The 20,481-nt window shown below is 35.1% G+C and overlaps 2 protein-coding genes across 5 annotated transcripts; one reads left to right on the forward strand and one right to left on the reverse strand.

The window, feature by feature from the left end:
• The first annotated feature begins 288 nt into the window (after window positions 1-288).
• Window positions 289-13,935, forward strand: LOC7478673 (pre-mRNA-processing protein 40A). 4 transcript variants are annotated; one of them, XM_024581633.2, is made up of 30 exons: window positions 289-471; window positions 1,385-1,466; window positions 2,727-2,788; window positions 4,025-4,099; window positions 4,194-4,529; window positions 4,617-4,811; window positions 4,937-5,013; window positions 5,230-5,299; window positions 7,185-7,237; window positions 7,373-7,430; window positions 7,542-7,888; window positions 7,967-8,030; window positions 8,114-8,212; window positions 8,301-8,369; window positions 8,445-8,522; window positions 8,690-8,776; window positions 8,877-8,911; window positions 9,034-9,139; window positions 9,528-9,608; window positions 9,695-9,787; window positions 9,856-9,909; window positions 9,995-10,111; window positions 10,272-10,370; window positions 10,892-10,939; window positions 11,014-11,106; window positions 11,678-11,785; window positions 11,882-11,946; window positions 12,283-12,385; window positions 13,171-13,458; window positions 13,583-13,935. In XM_024581633.2, the coding sequence occupies exons 3-30, from the start codon at window positions 2,756-2,758 to the stop codon at window positions 13,718-13,720; spliced, it is 3,069 nt and encodes a 1,022-aa protein (XP_024437401.2). In that variant the 5' UTR covers window positions 289-471; window positions 1,385-1,466; window positions 2,727-2,755; the 3' UTR covers window positions 13,721-13,935. The 4 variants fall into 4 exon arrangements, with proteins under 4 accessions (XP_024437401.2, XP_024437419.2, XP_024437397.2 ...); XM_024581651.2 differs by having other exon boundaries at window positions 4,034-4,099; XM_024581629.2 differs by lacking the exon at window positions 1,385-1,466.
• A 3,634-nt stretch (window positions 13,936-17,569) lies between these two features.
• Window positions 17,570-19,551, reverse strand: LOC7470759 (uncharacterized). Its single transcript, XM_002298754.4, has 3 exons — window positions 18,618-19,551; window positions 18,393-18,489; window positions 17,570-18,269 (listed from the first exon to the last, which is right to left on the reverse strand). Exons 1-3 carry the CDS (start codon window positions 19,053-19,055, stop codon window positions 17,764-17,766), a joined length of 1,041 nt encoding a protein of 346 aa, XP_002298790.4. The 5' UTR covers window positions 19,056-19,551; the 3' UTR covers window positions 17,570-17,763.
• Window positions 19,552-20,481: the final 930 nt, after the last annotated feature.

Below are 20,481 nucleotides of genomic sequence, written 5' to 3' on the forward strand. Positions count from 1 at the left end.
AAACCGGGTCAGCCACTAAACCGGGTTTAAAAACTATGTTCCAAAGGTCTATTTGATATTTGAAGATAGGAAAGAAATTATTTTTTAAAGTATTTTTTTAAATATATTAATTTATTTTTTAAATTTATTTTTATATCAATATATCAAAATAATTTAAAACAAAATATAATTGTACGCAGTACCAGACTAGAATTTCCTAAATATTTTTTCCATCGGATATCCGACATTTTCATCGTTTTTGTTTTGTTTATTTCTACTTATTTACTTTCCAAACCAAACCATTACAAAACCAAACCACCGTGCGTGCCCCTTCTCACTTTCTATCTCCGTAGTCTGTACCAGACAAAACATATGGTTAAACCCTTCTCACATCTCTTTAAATTGAAAGCGCTAAACTTCTCCCCCTTTTCATGCACTTAAACCCTCCATTCTTGATTTTAACGACGCCAAAATTTAGTCTTTATTTTGTTGGTATGTCTTCACTCTGCACAGCTTAAACTTGAATTGATTGCTAGTTTTGAATTCTTGAAAGAACAATAAAACTAGGGTTATTTATGATTCTTTGTTGTTTAGGAGTTGTATCACTCTCTGATTAATTAGAATTCGAGTTGTGGGTTCATGTGATTGTAGTGAATCTTGTTTATATGTTTTTTTAGGTTATGAATGCCGAGGGTTGGTGAATTAAATGTTTGGACTTTTTTAAAAGTAAAATTTGGAAGTTTAAGAATCTTATTTGGAGGATTTCAGGAGGATCCAGTTCGTTTAATTTTGATTAGTGGCATTGGTTTCTGTTTTTTTTTTGCAATTTTTTTTCTTCCGTATTTGGCTATGAATTTTGATAAGCAGCAATAGAACTCGAGGAAATGGCAACAAGGGAATGATAATTTTGTAGGAAATTATTTTATTTAAGCCCACAAGTTAGTTGCTTTGAGAAAGTGAGAAAAGAATGCTGTGATGAGTAAAACTTTTTTGATGCACCTCAATGGAGTTTGTAGGTAAGTTCTGCTGGTTATGTTTTGAGATTTCAAGGGTAAAGGTATTGAATCGTGATATTCTTTAAGAATGGGATCATCACATTACTATTTAAGGCATAGTCATTTTAAAATTTAGATAAAGGATATTGTTGGTCAGTCGATCGATGGCAATTAAGCTCCCAAATTTGCACATTTGATGCGAGGAACAATTCAAATGATATTGAGGTTGATCTTAAGATTTAATTACACGGGCCTGCTTTCCGTTTCTGGAAATGCTGGTGCTATATTAGTTTAATATGTTACTGCATCAATTAACTAATGCAGCATAAAGCTGTTGGTTACTGCATTTACATTCTCACACGTGGTTATTTTTTAGATGTTTGCTACATTTGGGAATTTGGAACTTGCAGGTATCTGTTTGCAATTTTAAGGAATACCCCAATCGGAATTTCATGGTTTTATTGTCCTCCTAGCAAGATTCATTTTTTTCAAGTAAACATGTTTGTCTTTCCTATCACTGATAATTGTTTCATGGATTGCTTTATTTGTCTTTATACCGGTCAAGTAACACTGTTTGGTTTCTAGAAACACATGAGATGGAGGGAAACATGGGTTGGAACAATTTTTTCGTGACACTGATTTGATTACTTCTATGTTTGTAACTTGATTTGTGATTCTTTTGTTTATCTTTCAAAAATCATTTAATTATGGCTTTGGTTGCCAAGTGATGTTTTTTACCTTCTATTTCATTGCATGGATATTTGACTCTTCTGTTAAGGGTGAGTTGTTTTCTGAAAATATAATGAATTTCCCAATAATGCAATACCATTAATGTGAAGCTTAGAAAAAGTTGACTAGGTAGATGATTTCCAGAGGGTATATAGGGAACTGATGTAATTCGAAGAGTAAATTATAAACACATCAGAGCTCCTCAACTTTTCTAGTGTAACTTGCAAAAAAACCATTGAATGGGAAGTACCTTGACTTTCCACAAATATCATACTGATGCTCCCCTTGCCTTAAATTTCCTACTTAGATCATCTTTCATGAACATGTAGAGGCGGCCCTCCATGGTCTGAATGCATGTTTGCTTGTAGCCTCTCCAGGTTAATGTATCAACCTAAACAATAAAGCTCTAGGAAGAAATAGAAGGCAAACAATACAAAGTTTAACGATGTAGGTCTTCAAGAGGTTTAATTGATTTTTTTTTCATCTGAATAACCTAGTCAGTTTCATTTTATTAATAGGCATTGTAGAATGGGGTGCTTGGCTCATCGAAACTGGAAAAAATATACTGTCAAGTTATGAGCAAAAAACTCAGCTTTTATCTGTGATTCCTTGATTTTCGTCTTATTCAGTTTCCTGAAAATAAGCCAAAATTTTCTTTCCAGATGTGGAAAATGGTTGATTTAAATGGAAAATGCTTCTTCATGTCTAAATTATATGGATGAGATATTATTTTGTATTTTTCTTGACAGCCTACATTGTATGCCACAAGCACAAGTTCAATATCTGCTGTCTTCCTTTCCATGACTAGATGTTTTTCGATTTGCTATTTTGTAGCAGTAGTTCATCTGTTTGAATATAATTATTTTTTGTTCTACCTACCATCAGAAAATCAACTGTGTTTCTATCAATGTTATTGAACTTGTTTTATCTTTCCACATGTGCTTCTTGATATATTATATACTGTGGTTTCTTTTGTTGCCATATTGGAAAATACTAATGTTATGGTAATTTTTGCTGGTTTAGTCATTGTCTGATACACGCCGCATCCATAAATGGCCAACAACCCTCAATTCTCTGGAATGCAGGTAATGTTAAAAAAAAAAATATATATGCGCTTTTCATTCCTTACGGGTACTCAAATCTTGACTACTTGCTACTTTTTGGGCATTCATACAGCAAGAGACCTTGAATTTTTTAACATGCCTCCATATTCTTTTTTTATTTGATGTTATGGATTGTTTACCACTGTTTTCCAATCTGTGTTTGATACACCAAAAGCATTCTCTTAACTAGTTAAGTATTTTGGAAAATAATATATGCCATGTCATAATTCAGACTTTTCATTGCATATCAATCTATCTTGTATTAGTTAAAAAGACACAGAAAATAAATGTAAGATGACAGTAATGTTTAGCATGTTGAATCTTAAAAAGTAATGTTGAAATTTACATGTCTTAGTGCAGCCACTCTCTTGTTTGAGATGGTGCTGTCCATGCTCAGAATTTTTTTTTCATTTAATTTCTTTTTCCTAGACCCATTGTTGAAGAAATAAGCATCCAACAATTGTACAGGAGTTTTTTTGCACAGCATCTCAAGGTTGATATGTTTAATGGTCATGCCAAGGTTTTGTTTATGTTTTGCATGGAGGCTTGCATCACTTTCTCAAATGTTCTTTTAAAATTCCTGATGGCTAATGATTGATATTTCACGTGTTGTAATTAATGCTATTATATGAAGTGTTTTGACTTATTTATGTTTCAAAAAAGTAAGTATTCAGGACCTACGGTGCTACTTTATGTGTTTAGACATGGCACTTATTGTTATTTTTTATTATTTGACATGTCGTCACATAGGATTAACTTGAAAGACCCCACCGCATTCCTAGCTTCAGAATCATAATGTTGCCCATGCAATAAAGGTTTTGCTGCACTTATCTTCCATATGCTAAAACGTTAGAGAAATCTATGTTGTGCTAAAGAAGTGTAACAAAATTATATGTTATGGTATAAAATTAAATGTTAGTGATTTTGTTCTTATCTAATGAAATTATTTCTTTCATACAAAAGAAAAAAAAGGGTTGGTGGATACTAGATAAGCAATAATTTCCTAATTCCTTTTCTCTCGATTACATACATTATTGAGATTCAAGGTTCTGTATCTTGTAGTTCGTTCCATTTGCCTTGAAGCTTGTGGCTATATTTATTAGAAGACAAAAAAAGAAAACTCTTGAATTTGCCACTTGTTATTAAAACTGGTTTTGCTGGCAATTTCCCTTTATCTTTTCCTAATAGTGGGTTTTTTTGTTTTTAATTATTTAAAAGCCTCTCCAGCCTCCTCTGGTTGGCCCCATGGATCATCCTCAAAATTTTGCTCCGCCACCACCAATGCCCATTCAAGTAATGTTTCTGACCTGAAACAATTTACAGATCACCTATTCCAATTACTTCAAATAGATCTGGAGAAATATTTTTCAATCAATTGTTGCTGCAGTTCCGACCGGTTGGTCCAGTGCAGCCATCACAGCAATTCATTCCTGTGAGTTCTCCACACTTTCAGCCTGTAGGCCGAGGTGTCACAGTGATGAATCCAGGATTGCCTCCCCAACCCCCACAACCTCAATTTCCTCACCCAATGCAGCAGTTACCAGCTAGACCTAACCAGCCAAGCCTTGGTCCACCACCACCTCAGGCAATTCCATTACCAAATGCTCAGCCAAACAGGCATGTCATGTCTGGATCTCCACTGCCTCCACCTAGTGTTCAAACTCCAAACAGCTACATGCCTGGTTTAGGTGGCCCAGGAGTGCCTCTATCGTCATCGTATACTGTAAGATACTGGGAATTTCCTCATAATTGATTTTTATGAGTTTGATTGATATCTCAAGTATTTAATATATTGAATCTGATTTTGCAGTTTGCACCGTCTTCATATGGTCAACCACCTGTAACCTTTAATGCTGTAACTCAATTTCAGCCCATGCCTCAAATGCATGTACAGCCTATTCCCACTGGAGGACACCCTGCATCATCCATGAACCATAACACTGCACCAGTTACACCTATACAGCGCAATGGCGAACAATCTTCAGTTACCACTACTAATGTTCGGGTTGGAAGAACCCTCTCATTTTCGTCTCTTTTTTATGTTGTTGCTCTACATTACCTTTTCTCCTTTGCAATCTCAACAGTTCTTTATGTGTCTTATCTTGGTGTTGGCACCGCATAAATTTCCAGGCAACAAGTATCCAGCCTAAGCCGACTGAAGAAGCCTTGACAGAGTGGAAAGAACATACATCTGCTAATGGAAGGAGGTATGTGGTTCCTAGTGGTGCTGGTGATTGTAGGTCCATAATACAACACTGTCAGATTAGTTTATTGGGTTTTATTTGTTTTTGGTATAAGTGGGCAGTGAGCGGTCTACCCCGACTTGAATCACTTCTTTTGATAATGCATTGCTGTTAACAATTCATTTTGATGTTGTATTTACTTTTTTGTTTATTTTATTACTCTTTTTTCCTGATATCCAGATTTTATTACAATAAGAGGACAAGGCAATCTAGTTGGGAGAAGCCTTATGAGTTGCTGACGCCAATTGAGGTGATTTCGAGTTGCTGCTGTTGTTTAGCCTCTTGAATTATTCATAAGTTGTAGCTTTATGGCTTAAAAATTTTGTGGAACTGTGTGTTTATGCATCCCTTCATGTCAGCACAATTTGCTTGGGCTTTAATATGACAGTTACTTGTTATATGGATTTCTTCCCCAATCGCAAGCTGATCACTTGGTACATTTTATACAAGTTTGGTAAATGAAACCTGCCTCTCTAGCTCGCCATTAAGGTTGGGTTTTTTTTTTTTTCTCAAGCAGGCAACCATTACTTTTGACTTTTTGTATCTGATGTTTTGTTTTATAAAATTGGTAAACTTGGTCCAAAAAGATATGGTCCCATGAATTGACAATCGCTAATAGTGTTTTGAACATTCTGACCATCACACAGCCTAATCTTTTTAGTAATTGGAGGAAACTTTGCTGCTGCTTCTCCTGTTTCTTTTCTTCTTCCATCTTCACCATTTATTTATACTTTTTTTTTGCTCAACACAATCATTTGTCTAGACATTTGAAAGAAAAGGGAAAGGTACTTCCTTTATCTTTTGTCCAAAATGTTTTTTCAAGTAAATGTCTCTCTCTCTCTCTCTCTTCTGCCCTGCTTGCTTGCCCAGTTTCTCGTTTTGATCATTTGGATTATGCTTGCAAAATGACTTTGCTTTTTGAATGCTTTTCCAGTACTAATTAGCAATGCCCGATACTTAGGCTATCAGTATATCACATGGTTGAGTATGATGTTTTTGTGTAGCTCAGTAAATATCCTTTGGAAAAATTGTGAGTTTAATGTGCTTTTGATATATTTGAAGATGCTTATATACTCTCCCATAATTCCCCACTATTTCTAGTCCAATTCCCACACATGTGCTTTCAAGGTATTCTTGTGATAAGTATTTCCATGGTATCATAAATTTTTTTCCTTGTTATCTGTTCTCAGTAGGCTGAATGGTACATGAACTCCCTTTTGATTGTTGTTATATTACAAAATACCTTGTTATGACTCCCATAGCTTTAAAGCTGCTGACAGGTACGGGCTGTGCTACTCTATGAGAGGTAGGATATGCTGTGGGTCTTTGCTGCTTGCACTACCTACTTTATAGCTTGAATGGTAGTAATTCCTGTCATTCGTGTTACTTACCGATTGTTATGGATTTATTTGAGTGAAACTGTTGTTTTACTTGGTTAGTATGCACTAACAAGAAAACTTCTTGACATGTTTGACCATAAGAAAAACATCCTTACAAGGCCTTAAATGTCTGCCCGATATCCTGAACTCCCATTCGAGGCCTTAAATGTCCTTTTTTATCCTGTGCCTCTAGAAAGAATTCATTATTCCTCTAATTTCGTGAAACCAATTGCAAAAGAAGGAAACACAGATTGTTTTTTATTAGATTACTTGAACATGGATGCTTTTTATGATGGTTTCTTAGACTTCTTGGAATGTATGATACTGTTGGTTTCCTTTTTTTATTCCTTTTTGGTTTTTGCATGTGTTCATTATTCATGAAAGAAGCATGTTGGTGAAGTGAATATAGCTTAGTGAAAACAAAGCATTTTGTGGAATAATGAGAAAGTGAGAGGTACTGAAGTGGGATTGAAGCTTGGGTATCACTGAAAGCACTTATCCCCCTCCATGCTGTTCCATCCTTTATTTTGGGAAGAGGGTTTTAAGCATTTTATTGTTATCGAATTCTGTATAAGAATTATTGAATTCTGTAAATGCTTTCTGAATAGATTAAAGCAAAATTAAATTTTCTCTGGGACTAAGCTTTCTGTTTCATAAGTATTCTTATTTGAGTACGTCATCTATTTATCTTTTCAAAGTAGTACTTATCAGATGGTGTTTCTTTTATTCATTGATTTATTTATTTTACCAATATAGAGGGCAGATGCATCAACTGACTGGAAGGAGTTTAAGAGTCCTGATGGACGAAAGTGTGTAATTTAATCTACTTTCCTTGAAGCTATTTATTCATAATCTTTTATATGGAGATTCTCTTTTCAGTAAAGCGAGCAAGCAACTAAGCTATTTTTATGTTTTGGGTGCTGTTCTGTCCATGAATCCTCTAGATATTACTACAATAAAGTTACCAAGCAGTCAAAATGGGAAATCCCAGAAGAATTGAAGGTTTCTCCTGCACCAACCTCTTTTCTTTTCTTTTTCTTTTTAAATTTTATCTTTTCTTAAAAGAAAAACTTGAGTATTTATCCCACTATTGTTTTTATTACTTGCTTCCAGTTGGCCCGTGCACGAGTAGAAAATACATCTACCATGGAAAAACAATCAGAAGTCTTTACTAATTCTCATGCCTCTACTTCTGTTCCTCAATCCGCGGATAAGACACCATCAATTGTAGATGCTTCTACAGCTCAAGGGGCACCATCGAGTCCGGTTCTTGTTATACCTGTTGCTGCTGCTGGTAATTCACAGTCGCAGTTAGCTTCTGAATCATCGACCTTACCTGTCATGTCATCTTCCATGACGACCAATGCAGATGAAGTTCAGACAATTGAGATTCCTGTTGCTGATGTTCCAAAAAGTGCTGAAGTCACTGCCACAGCGGTGAACACCATAACTGCACCAATGTATTGTATTCTTTACCTATTTCATAAGAAACAGAGTAGAACTTATCTTAGGTGCACTTATTTGTTAAATTGTTTTAGGAACAACTTTTCAGATCAAGATAAACCTAGTTCAGCAGATGAAGCTCCCGCACAAGACAAAGAGGTAGTTGTCACCATTAAGATTATCAGTCTGGAAACATACTCGACTTGCTTTACTAGCAACTTGATGTGGTTTATGCCTTTCAGGAAGCTGAAAAGGAGGTGGTCATAGATGAAAAGGTTAACAATGTTCCATTGGAAGAGAAAGCAGTTAATCATGAGCCCTTACTTTATGCTGATAAGCTGGTATGTATTTTATAGACTCAAGTTTCTCTTATTGTGCCTTCTCTGGTATTAACATTTTGACTGTAAATTTATCCTTCCCCCCTTCTAGGAAGCAAAAAATTTATTTAAAGCACTTCTGGAATCTGCAAATGTTGGGTCTGAATGGACATGGGACCAGGTAATTCAACACATTGTATGTGATTCTCTGTCTCCTGCATTTGGAAGTTCCTGACTTTGCTGCTGATTATATCAGGCCATGAGAGTAATAATTAATGATAAAAGATATGGTGCATTAAAAACACTTGGAGAGAGAAAGCAAGCATTTAATGAGGTAAATACTTACAGTTGGTGTTCTTTAAGTTTTAACCCAACATTTTATTCTTCCTAAAAAAAATTGCAATTCAATAATTTGTTTGATGCTTTCTGGAACCAGTGTCTAGCTTTTTATCACGCTTGCATTAAAAATGTTATTATCATGATACTAACTTTTTGTTTCAGTTCTTGGGTCAAAAGAGAAAACAGGAAGCTGAGGAAAGGAGGATTAAACAGAAAAAAGCACGGGAAGAATTCAAGAACATGCTAGAAGTAAGTTTTTTGAATTTCTTTCTTCGATTATGTCTGTAAAGATGTGTGATATTTCTATAAGAGTTTGCTTTTCTTTTGTTTTGACATGAATCCTTTGCAGGAGTCCAAAGAGCTGACAGCATCAATTAGATTGAGGTTTGCATTTTCTGATGTCATTTAAATTTTTATTTCTAATTCATTTGCCACTTGCTACTTATAGAATGGTTGTTTTCTTAATAATTTCTCTTTTGTACTTGAATGCTTGAAATATTGCTTAGCAAAGCAGTGACTTTGTTTGAAAACGATGAGCGTTTTAAAGCTGTTGAACGGGAAAGAGACCGTAAGGATCTGATTGAAACCTACTTGCAGGAACTTGAAGAAAAGGTAAATTTTGCTAGCTTCATTTTTCTATCCTCTATTTATAACATCCATCCTAATAATTTAGTACACTATTAGTAATGTACATTTGTTGATGCTGTGTGATTCACTGTCGAATCATCTGAGATGGCTTTACATGAGCAACAAGAGCAATAGAATCTAGAGGACATGACCTGATGTCCAGGGAGATATCTCACTGTATTATTGTTACCCAGTGGCCAATACATGTAGACAATGCTCTTATATATGCACTTTGGAGTTTGTTATTATATAAATATTATGGTCACAGTAGCCTTTATGTTCTGCTGCATACTTGTTCCTGTTTGAAGTCTAGTAACTGACAGTAGCAATATATGAAGTTGCGATTTGAAACTTTAATTGGGATTTTGACTAGGAACGAGCAAAGGCACAGGAGCAGCGCAAGAGGAACATTATGGAATATAGGCAGTTTCTGGAATCATGCGAATTCATTAAGGCACTCTTTTCGCAAAGCTGATTTCAGTTTTTCAGGTTTCCTTTGGCAATGCAACTTCTTACTTATCCATCATTTTCCCTCTGTAGGCAAGCACCCAGTGGCGAAAAGTACAAGATCGGTTAGAAGCTGATGAAAGATGTTCACGTCTTGAAAAAATTGATCGCATAGAAATTTTTCAGGTGCCAATCTTCATTTAGAAGTAACATTTCTACGAGTATTGGGAGCTAATTTTACAACGGTGTCTCAGGATTATTTACATGATTTGGAGAAGGAAGAAGAGGAGCAAAGGAAGATACATAAGGTGCTATTATCTGTTAGCCTTTGTGAGGAAAAAGTATTTTGATTTGTTTTATATGATATTCTTATCCCCATATTGATGAAAATAGGAAGAGCTGAGAAAGGCAGAGCGTAAAAATCGTGATGAGTTCCGCAAGCTACTTGAAGAACATGTTGCTGCAGGCACTCTTACTGCCAAAACTAACTGGCGTGATTATCACCTGAAGGTTATTAACCTACCTTGGTTTTGTTTTGATAAGCATCTCTGTGTGTGTGTGTGCGCGTCCCATTTTATTATTGGGAATTGTATATTTGGTTTTGTTAAGCAGAGCATTGTTTCATGTTGGGGGATGCATTTTCATATTTTTACTTTAATTTGTCATTCAGGTTAAAGATTTACCTGCATATGTGGCTGTTGCTTCAAACAACTCAGGTTCAACTCCAAAAGATTTGTTTGAAGATGTCGCTGAGGAGCTACAGAAACAGGTAATTATACCATGTGTTTTAGGTATCATGATAATTGGCTTTTTCATCAAGGAAAGCATGTTGACTTCAGCAAGATATGCATGTTGAATTGAGCAAAATATACTGTTATGAACTTTAGATTTTGTGGGAACTTGTTTTATTTTGTTTTATTCTTGATGTTTCAGCATTTTCTTTGTTATACCTGCTATAGTTGTCTTCAGAATTAACTCTGATCTCCACAAATGTGGTTTATTAGTTTATAGAGCCAATTAGTTTTTTGAAACTAAATAGTTTAGTATTGAGATATTTTTCCTTAAATGAAGTTGAGCCCATGGAATTTGGGTTTAAATGTAAGAGACAAGCAGCAACTTCTCTGCAGTGAAAACCCAGAATGTCTAGCTACCTGTTTTACATGATTACTATACTGTTTATGGGAAGGTCACAAATTGATTTAAATCTCGACAATTTTTGGTTGGAAAATCGATTTTCTTTGATTTGATGTTCCGGTGCTCACAAATTTGCAATCCTGTTTGTTTTTACAGTATCATGAGGACAAAACTCGGATAAAGGATGTTGTAAAGTTGAAAAAGGTATAACCTGGAAATGTCATCTTCTTTTCACTTATCCTGTTCTCTTAGATGTCTAATATTCTTTTAACTTTCAGGTTCCGTTGGCATCAACCTGGACACTTGAAGATTTGAAGGTTGCTATTATCGAGGATGTTGGCTCTCCACATATATCAGATGTGAACCTAAAGGTGCTGTATGTTCACATAATAGTTAATGCTTGTTTCTTAAGGTGACTTGGCATGCTTGTCTTTTACAAGGTCATTTTCTCCATGTTTCAGTGGATTACATGTTCCTTTTGAGTTTCTTCTATTATTTGTAATCGGAATTTCTGGCATCTGATCGAAAAGACAAAAAAAAAAAAAAGGAAAGAAAGAAGGAAAAAGAACAGGAAAAAAAGGAAAGGAAAGGAAAAAGAAAGAAATTGTTAGAAATTAGAATTTTCGCTGGGTTGTGTATTGTCCTTGTTTGATGTCACCAGACTGCTCGGCAATTGTTTGAATTTGATCAATTGGACCAACAATGAGTGTCATTTCCAAAGACATTGCTCAAAATGTGGTACTGCCCCAATTCGAAGGTGAATAATATCTAGATCTGGAAATTGGGAACTACACTATGGTGTACCTGGTTATATATTTAAGGGAATTTTTTTTCTCGCTTGCCTTTTGTGTTTTTTTTTTTGGGTGGGGGGGCTAGCTAGGCATGCTTATAGTCATTCATCATGTGCTACTATGATCTGATGCTTGATTTACCTCTTTGCAGATGGTATTTGATGAATTGCTGGAAAGAGCCAGGGAAAAGGAGGAGAAAGAAGCCAGGAAGCGTAAACGTCTTGAGGATGATTTTCTCATTCTACTACAGTCTATTAAGGTTTGTATCGCTCTCTCAATTAACTTTCTTTGTATTGGATGGTTAATTAAGGGCATTTTCATCCCATCATCCATCTGATCCTCTGCTTTGTTGCAGGATATTACTGCATCTTCTAAGTGGGAGAGCTGCAAGGAAATCTTTGATGGTAGCCGAGAATACAGGTATTACTTGCCAAATTGATAATAAGTAGAGTCTATGATATATGCATCTGCAATGGTTTTAATTGCTTACAAACATGTCAAGAAATCCACCCCCCCCTCCTGAAACATAATTTTTCTTTTGGGATTTGCTAGGATATACATTTTGTTTTTTTAATTTATGGATTCACTTCAACTTTATTGTGTTTTATAAGTCACTATCATTAATTTCCTTGCTATATCTTATCTTTGGTCCTGAATGTCTTATTTGTGAACACGTGGCACATCAACATTGAGAACTGTCCATTATCTGAGCTTTGCTTTATTCATAATATCATTTTGCTTGATGCTGTCTTTTAGTTCCATTGGTGAAGAAGGCTTCTGTAGAGAGATATTTGAGGAATATGTATCTCAACTGAAAGATCAGGAGAAAGAGAATGAGTGGAAACGAAAGGAGGAAAAGGTATGAAACAATTTCAAGTGCCTCTAAGCAATGTTCAAAACTTGAAATGTGTTTATTTTTCCTTTAGATATTTTTTTATGGAAATATATAAAATAGAAGTCTGTGCAGAGTACTACTGTGATCTTATGACTTCTTAGCTTGTAGATGGTATGAACATTTTGCAATTTGTGAACATAGAATTATGATACTGATGTTTCTCTAGAATTATATGTCAGATTATGATCACTGTGATTAGATAATGTTTTTGCACACTTGTTTGTGTTTTGCTCTGCTGACACTGTTAGTTTTGGTGAAAGAGCAAACTAGGTTCTGAACTCTGTGGCAAGCTTTGTTCCTTGTGGTATTAGGGTTAGAGAGTTGGCTGCTATAGTTTGATCATATAGAAGGTTAGTGACTGCACAATCAAGAAGTTTTATATGTTTCAGTTTCACAGAGTTGCCTAGAGAATTGAAGTCGAAGTAGTTGAAATTGGTTTGGAAATTTAGAATTTGGATATGATATGTCCTCAATATGGTAAAACAGTTGAAGATAGATTGTGTAGGCTTTACTGGACCATTAATGGTTTTACTTCGTGGATGATTTCAGGCAGGGGTTCAAGTAAATAATGGATTTAGTACACTGCTGTTTGCCTTAAACAAAACCAGGGTTCTTGTATGTAAGAACTGATATTTGAACCATGACTGCTACATATGTGAACTCTTGTCACTTCCTGCCTGGAACTTGTGGATATGTAAAATAAATAAACTTGGATATTCAAGTAAATTTTTGGTTTTAATATTCTGCAGGCAAAAAAGGAAAAAGAGAGGGAGGAAAGAGAAAGGAGGAAAGCAAAACACAGAAGGGAAAAGGAGAGGGGACATGATAGAGAAACAAGAAAGGAAGAAGAAGATGTTGAAATTGATGATACAATAGAAACTCAAGTTTGTAGTGATAAGAAAAGATCTGGGAGTGACAATAGCAGGAAACAGAGGAAGAGGCATCAAAATGCTGTGGATGATCTGGATGAAAGCGAGAAGGATAGGTCCAAGAGTTCACACAGACATAGCAGCAGCGACCTCAAAAAATCAAGAAGGGTATGCATTTCCCCCCCTTATCATGCGATAAATGCTTGGCTTCACTTGTAATTTGTTGGCTAATCCATTCACTTAAAGCTCTAATGGAACATTTCCTCCATTCTTCTCCCAACAATTGGCACAGCATGCTTCCACTCCTGAGTCAGATAGTGAAAGCAGGCACAAGAGACACAAGAGAGACCACCGAAATAGTTCTCGTAGAACTGGTGATCTTGAGGATCTTGAAGATGGGGAATTTGGTGAGGATAGGGAAACTCGGTAGTTAACAATTTATCCCTTTCAAAATCTCTTCAATGTTTTATCTGTATTACAAAGATGAACTGTTTTCTAAAGCTTTACCGTGATAGAATAGAGTTTTAAGTCGTATTCCTACATCTTTCTGTAATCTTTATGTGCATTGGTTTGTGGTTTAATCAGGCCATAGATCCATGTTTTTGTTTTGGATAATATTCTGAGAGAAGTCACATTGCATGGACACACTGTTATGACTTTGCAAAATAAAAATCAAGAATATGAAATATCTAAAATGTACCATAGAGCTCAAAGTTAAAATATGAACTAGAGTTAAACAGCCAAAGTGGTACGTGTTCATTGCAGTCAGTTCAATCAGGGTTGACATGTTAGATTAGTGTTCCGGGCGTTTGTTAGATTAGTTCAATCAGGGTCAACTGTTGTTAGATTAGTTCAATCAGGGTCAACTGGTGCTTCTCTGCCTTTTGTGGGTGAGATATTGAAATTGCATAATGTTGTAACAGCTCTGAAACCTGGTTTCAGACTCATTCCTTCGTCGGCAATATGCTGAAACGGGGTGGCTTTGGGTAACGAAGAAAAGGAGAGAGTGAATTCAAATTGGAGACGAAGAAAAATAAAACGTGAAACTTAAACAAAGAAGCAATCGGAAAGTTTTGGGTGTGCTGGGAGAACAGTAAGATCCGAAAACCTAGAAACATTTTTCTTGTCAGCAAACACTTTTCATGCTCTTTGCATTTTAGCTAAATAGCTATTTTAACTAGTTAGCTAAAAAATATTATTACGTTCATGTTTTCTAAAATATAGATTCATGAATGTTTTATTATTATGTTTATGTATCTCCTCCGCTTGTTTATGCCTTGCCAGATAAATCCCCATTTTCACTTCACGGTGTGCTTCAAGAAAAACGATGCTCTCTTCTTCTTCTTCTCTGTTGAAGAATATTAGATCTCTTCATAAAGTAAATATTAGCTAGAAATAGCAACAACATAGAGGTACAGAGAAGATTCAATAGTGATGCTCTGGTTGATGGGTCTGAGATTCAGTACCAACAACCAAGCCTAAATTGAAGTTTTTTGGTGAAAACCCCTTTTTCCCTTGAAGCCTAGGAGGATGGTGGAGGCGCAAGCATGGGCAACAAGGAGAATCAGCAACCCAAGAATAATGGACGGCACCACCGTGTCGAACACCACCAATGACCGAGTTCTTGACATACTTCATTAATGTACTTGCCTGTGTCTTTTAATCAAGCTATTGGGGCAACAACACCATTTTTTTCTGCTAATTTTGCTTTCTTGATAACTTGCAAGGAAGAATCTGTTGAGGTTTCTTGTGCACTTTTGCCTGTGGTTTTTGGGATTGTTTTGGCTAGTAATAGTGAGCATTTGTTTCATTTATTTGGGTTCTTGGTCTGTGCTGGTTCAACTGCTGGACGTGCTTTAAAATCTGTGGTTCAAGGGATTTTGTTAACATCAGAAGCTGAGAAGTTACATTCTAGGCGAGAGTTGCCAAAACCCGCGAATCACGTCTTCCTTCCCTCTCTGCAGCTCCAAAACTAGAGAGTGCTAGCGAGTAGTGTAGACAAGGCCAAAGTAGTGAGCCCTTTGGAGAGCATCAATGCTGCGGGTAAAACATGTATTTGCTAGCTATTATAGCTGAAGAGCTTGGTTAGAGAGCAACAATGTGGATGCTCTAATGGTGCCACAGTGGGTATATTTTTTTTATTTTTTTTTAGTTTAACGTGAATGTCCGGGTTAGTTTGCGCGCACCTGGACTAATCCCACGGGCCCTGAAGTTAACGACCATGTAAGCCTCCAGTGGTCATCATATGAGTAACCACATGGCTCGAACCTGAGACCACAGAGGGAGCAAATCTCTTGGTCCCAAGCTCTTACCACTGGGCCACCACCTAGATGGATATATTTTGCACGTACACGTTGTGGATGTTGCGGTCTGGGTGACGATCCCAAAGGTTTTGGCACCTCCAAGATCACACCCCCTAATAGAAAGTGATTAGTTTCTACTAGTCTATTGGGCCACGTTCTGTTGTGGTCACGGTAGGATTAATTTTTTTTAAAATGTAAAAAAACAAAAATGTTAAAGAGCACGGAAATTTCCTGGTAATGTTATTAAAGGGTCAATTTTAAAACTTTTCTACTCAGTTTTTTAATTTTACTCAAATTTTTAATTAAATCATTGTAAACTAATCTAATTTAATTCGATTAATTTTATAAATTTAAATATAATTTTGATGAACGGTAAAAACATAACTTTAACTTTTAGAAAGTTTTTAGCATGACAATCTTTTTTAAAAAAATATTGAGACAATGAAAGATTGGATCGACCCCGGTCCTCGCGTTACTCGGTTCATGAATTCTATTGGGTTTAATAACTTCTTTTTATTTAATTACATGATAAAAATAGATACTCGAAAAATTAAACACTAACTTAAAAATAAATATTTATTTGAGACTAATAACCCAATAGAAAGCAAACAAAAATAAATCATGCAGTCTATTCCCCAATCAATCCAATATTGAATGATAAAATCAAGAAAAATAAATTAAAAACAATTAAATGAACAAAAAAAAACATATATGGTCGATGAGTAAACTTGTCAATTAAACTTGTGAATATAATAACCTAGGCTAGTGCGTCAAACCTATGAACCAGGTTATGGACTCCACTAAGATTATAATTTATTTGTTTTTAAACTATTTTTTATTTAACTATATGATAACAAAAATAGACGATTGCACCAACCCAATACCAAGATGTTTTATGATACCCCAATAATCTCATAGAAAGCGAAACAAAACCAATTATGAAATTGAATTCTCACTTAATTCAATGTATAAGGATGAATTTTTTTTAAAAAAATAATTAAAAAAAAGTTAAACTTGCCAGACCATGAATCAGGTCAACCTGTTAAACCTACGAACAGGTCCATAGACTTTATAAAGTTTAATAACATGATTTTTCTCTGAAACTAATTTTTTTTAACTATAGAAGAAAAAATAGACGATAAAAGAATTCAAGTTCAATTAAAAAAAACAGACACACCATCAAACCCGTAAATCGGGGCAATCAGGGTTACCTTGACAAACTCACAATCCACATTAACTCTATAGAAAGACAAAATAAAAAGAAAAAAAATACGAAACTAAATTCTCAACTATCCCAATATTAAAAGATAAAATCTACAAAAAAAAATTAAAAAAAAAAACAAAAAAAAGAAGCAAAAGGAAAAAAAGAAGAAGAAGCAAAGCACTTTATTTACTATACAATGAGTGTGGATGAATAATAATTTTTCCATTCCTTTTAGTGTTTCTTATTTTATAAATTTTAATAACATGACTTTTCTCTTAACTATTTATTTTAATTATATGAAAAAAATAGATTATAAAAAAATCAAATTTAATTAAAAAAATATTTTACCAAACTTGTAAATCGAGACAACGTTTATCCTAATAAACTTACAAATCATGCTAATTCTATACAAAAATCAAATAAAAAAAACAAATTACAAAATTAAATTTTCAACCACCATAATATTTAAAAATAAAATTAACAAATAAATTTGAAAAAAAAAAACTGATAACAACAGTTCAATATTGTAATCCACGGTGTAAGTTTCGTACACCATTTAGTTTTTGTTAATTAATAATCAATGTGGTTATTATCCGCGTTTTGTTTCTATCATTTGTACTTACTCATCGCTGATGGATCTTGATAATTTGTGGTTTATCCTGGCTGAATGGATCTTGTTCGCAGTTTATGCATATGCGATCCATAACCACTTGGTTTTTTTCCCATTTATGAAAGTATATGAGACAAATTCAACTTTGTTTTGCACTCTGCATTGCTTGATAAATTGTACCACTTTTCCATTAGTTTTTATTGATGTTTGTAAACAAATTGAAAGTTTATGCTGCCATGGGAACTCCTGAAGCTTAGCCAGTTGAACTAGCTGACGCTGGATTCCTTGTAATTTTTGACGGAAGGTTCTGTTGCTATGTGATGGTTTCTGTTTCGCCAAGTAATTACAACGATTCTTTACTGAAAAGATAAATCGATTACTTCCTGAATTATTTCATTCAAGATTGCATCTCCTATCTCTATCCCTATCCTCCTATTTAGCTGCTGCAAATAATAGCCATCTTCTACTATGCTAGTGACGTCAATATTTATTTGTTCGTCTGCGTTTTGTTTTCCACATGAGCAAATTTGGTCGCAGATGATTTTTCCGAGCTCTTTCAGACCTATTAATTCTTGAGCATACTGCTTTTTTCTGTTCTTCCTTCTGTATACTTCTATGGCTTCGTTTACACAATCAAAAAGTAGCTGCATGTTTTGCCATAAGACCCTTCTGTTTTTCAGGTGCTGAGAAAAAGCAGGCACAATCATCTCCTGTAACTCTGTGAAACCAGCAACACTCTTCTTCTCAATCAATGATTTAATTAACAAGTCGCACAAGAAAGCTGAGAGCAAAGAGTCTTCCTCCACGTTCGTGCTCAAAACGGTGCTTGAAGCTGATGCATCTTCTTCTTCTTCTTGTTTTGCTGGGAGGTGACACCATGTCCATTGTAAGATTGGCATTAATTTGGGTTAAACTACAAATCTAAAAATTATAAATCAAGAAAGTTGCTTTGTTATTCATAGATGAAATAACTGATTCTTTGTACCCTTGTTTATTGATGGTAGTTCCTTTTGTACTGACACTGGGCTGAGTAGCTCATTCTCTTCCTTGCATTCCCATTGAAGATTGATGTCCGCAGCAGCCTGCAAAACTTTGTCAGCAACTCAGTTTAACGCAAGAAACATCAACCATGTAAAATTCTTTTGTGACCACATTATGAGAAGGAAATTAAGTTTCGATCTCCTTTTCTGGATAACATCCATTTCTGTACCTTCTGTTTCACACTGCTATGTGTTAACGCTTGAGAAGTCTTTGGATGAAGAGATGCATGATTTTCACAACAAGGTGGATCTTTAACATTGCATCTGAAATATTCACGATCTGCAACTGAACTGCCCACTTTAGGAAGCCACTTCATTTCTCCAATCTGCTGGGGCTTTCCAACTGTTTTCAAAACAGGTTCATGTTTCTGAGCTTTCTGGCAGCTTGAAACCGACTGGTTTTGACCACTGCGAGTAAACTTGAGCAACAACAACTTCAGGATCTTCCTAGCCTGCATAATTCTTCTCTTGTTCAAATCATAACCGCACGGTCTCTTTTGCTTCTTGTTCAACATGATCTGTCGTTCCGAAAGGTAAACATCTAATACAAAAGGTTTCTGTTGCTCTTGGAGATACTCCCGGAGCTGTTTTGATGTAGAGGAGGCCATTCGAACCCTGCAAACTTTAGTGCTTTGATGTTGCAAGTATGGTCAGAGAGAAAGGTTGACGATGCAGTTGTGCTGGTAGTTGGAACTGACAGAGCATGTCTGTCACATTGAAGGCTAAATATAAAGAAAAGATGATAGAAGGGTGTGGATTTAAATACGCGAGGAGAGAATTTTGACATTCATCTTCTTCAAATCCTATTGTCTTAAGATTTTGGTATCATCAATCAATAAAAAGATCGCCTAGTTTTAACTTTTGGCTGTCCACAATCCATGGCCAGATTGCTTGGACTCTAATATGATACGCCTGCAGGATGATATCGTAAACTTTGTTTGGTCTGCTCAAGTTTTGTCTTATGTAGAGAAACACCCATAAGAACACTGGATGAATCAGAGGAAAATTAAATGTTGTACAGGATGCATGGTGGCAGCTTGGCTACATTCAGACAAAATTCTTCCTGTCTTTGTATTTGTTTATGTATGCAAATGATTCCTTGGATAATTTAATATTCACTGACCAACAATCAGTTCTAAGAAATGTATTAAACCCCACATCACTCTTACATGTCCTTGATTTTGGGACTAAATACAAAGTCCAATTGGTCCCCTTGATGTTTCAATTTTCGGTTCCTCATAAATTCATCATGTGGGTAGGGCCCTTCATGGGCATTTTAGCATGTCTGGGTGAAGTTGGTCTGGGACAACGAGGGAGACAGATTATGGGCAATGAATGTCTCACGTCATCCAAATTTTTAATTGTTTTTAGATGGATGCCATGCAAAAATTTGTCTTATTCAAAAGTCATTTGAGTAGTTAAAATTTGATTTCTTTTTCTTTAAAGTTAATTTTTTTAATATGTTTTTGGAATGTTAAGATGAATTGATACCAAATTTTTTTTAAAAAAATAAAAAATATATTATTTTAATATATTTTCAAACAAATAATATTTTAAAAATAAATTATTATCATACTTTTATGCTTTTCAGACAACACGTAAATATGTCTTAAGCCTTTTGAGTATCAAATGTATAAACCTGGTAAGAATGGTCTACTTGCTGGTGCAGGAGGCCGGAAAACTTTATGGCGCAGAAGGCCATACATATTTTGATTGTAGCTTTCAGTGATGGTGGATGATAAAGGGAAACCTCTTTGTCAAGCCTGTCGTAACATCATTAAAGGCTCCAGTGGGAAGATAATGTGGCTCAGAAAATGGTCCTCGAGTCCCTCGGGGAAAAAAGAGGAATATACAAAATCCTTGATTTATTAAATGTTGGTGTAGTTTGTAAATAAATAAAGGAAAGATGTTTATCATATATTGGAAAGAAATACTCTCTCCTAATGTTTCTAAGTGTGGGTTTCTATTATGTAGTAAATTAAGTCATGATGGACAAATTCTTCTATTTAGCTTCCTAATGTTATTATATGGATA

Source organism: Populus trichocarpa, chromosome 1, assembly GCF_000002775.5.
Source record: "Populus trichocarpa isolate Nisqually-1 chromosome 1, P.trichocarpa_v4.1, whole genome shotgun sequence".
NCBI lineage: Eukaryota > Viridiplantae > Streptophyta > Magnoliopsida > Malpighiales > Salicaceae > Populus > Populus trichocarpa.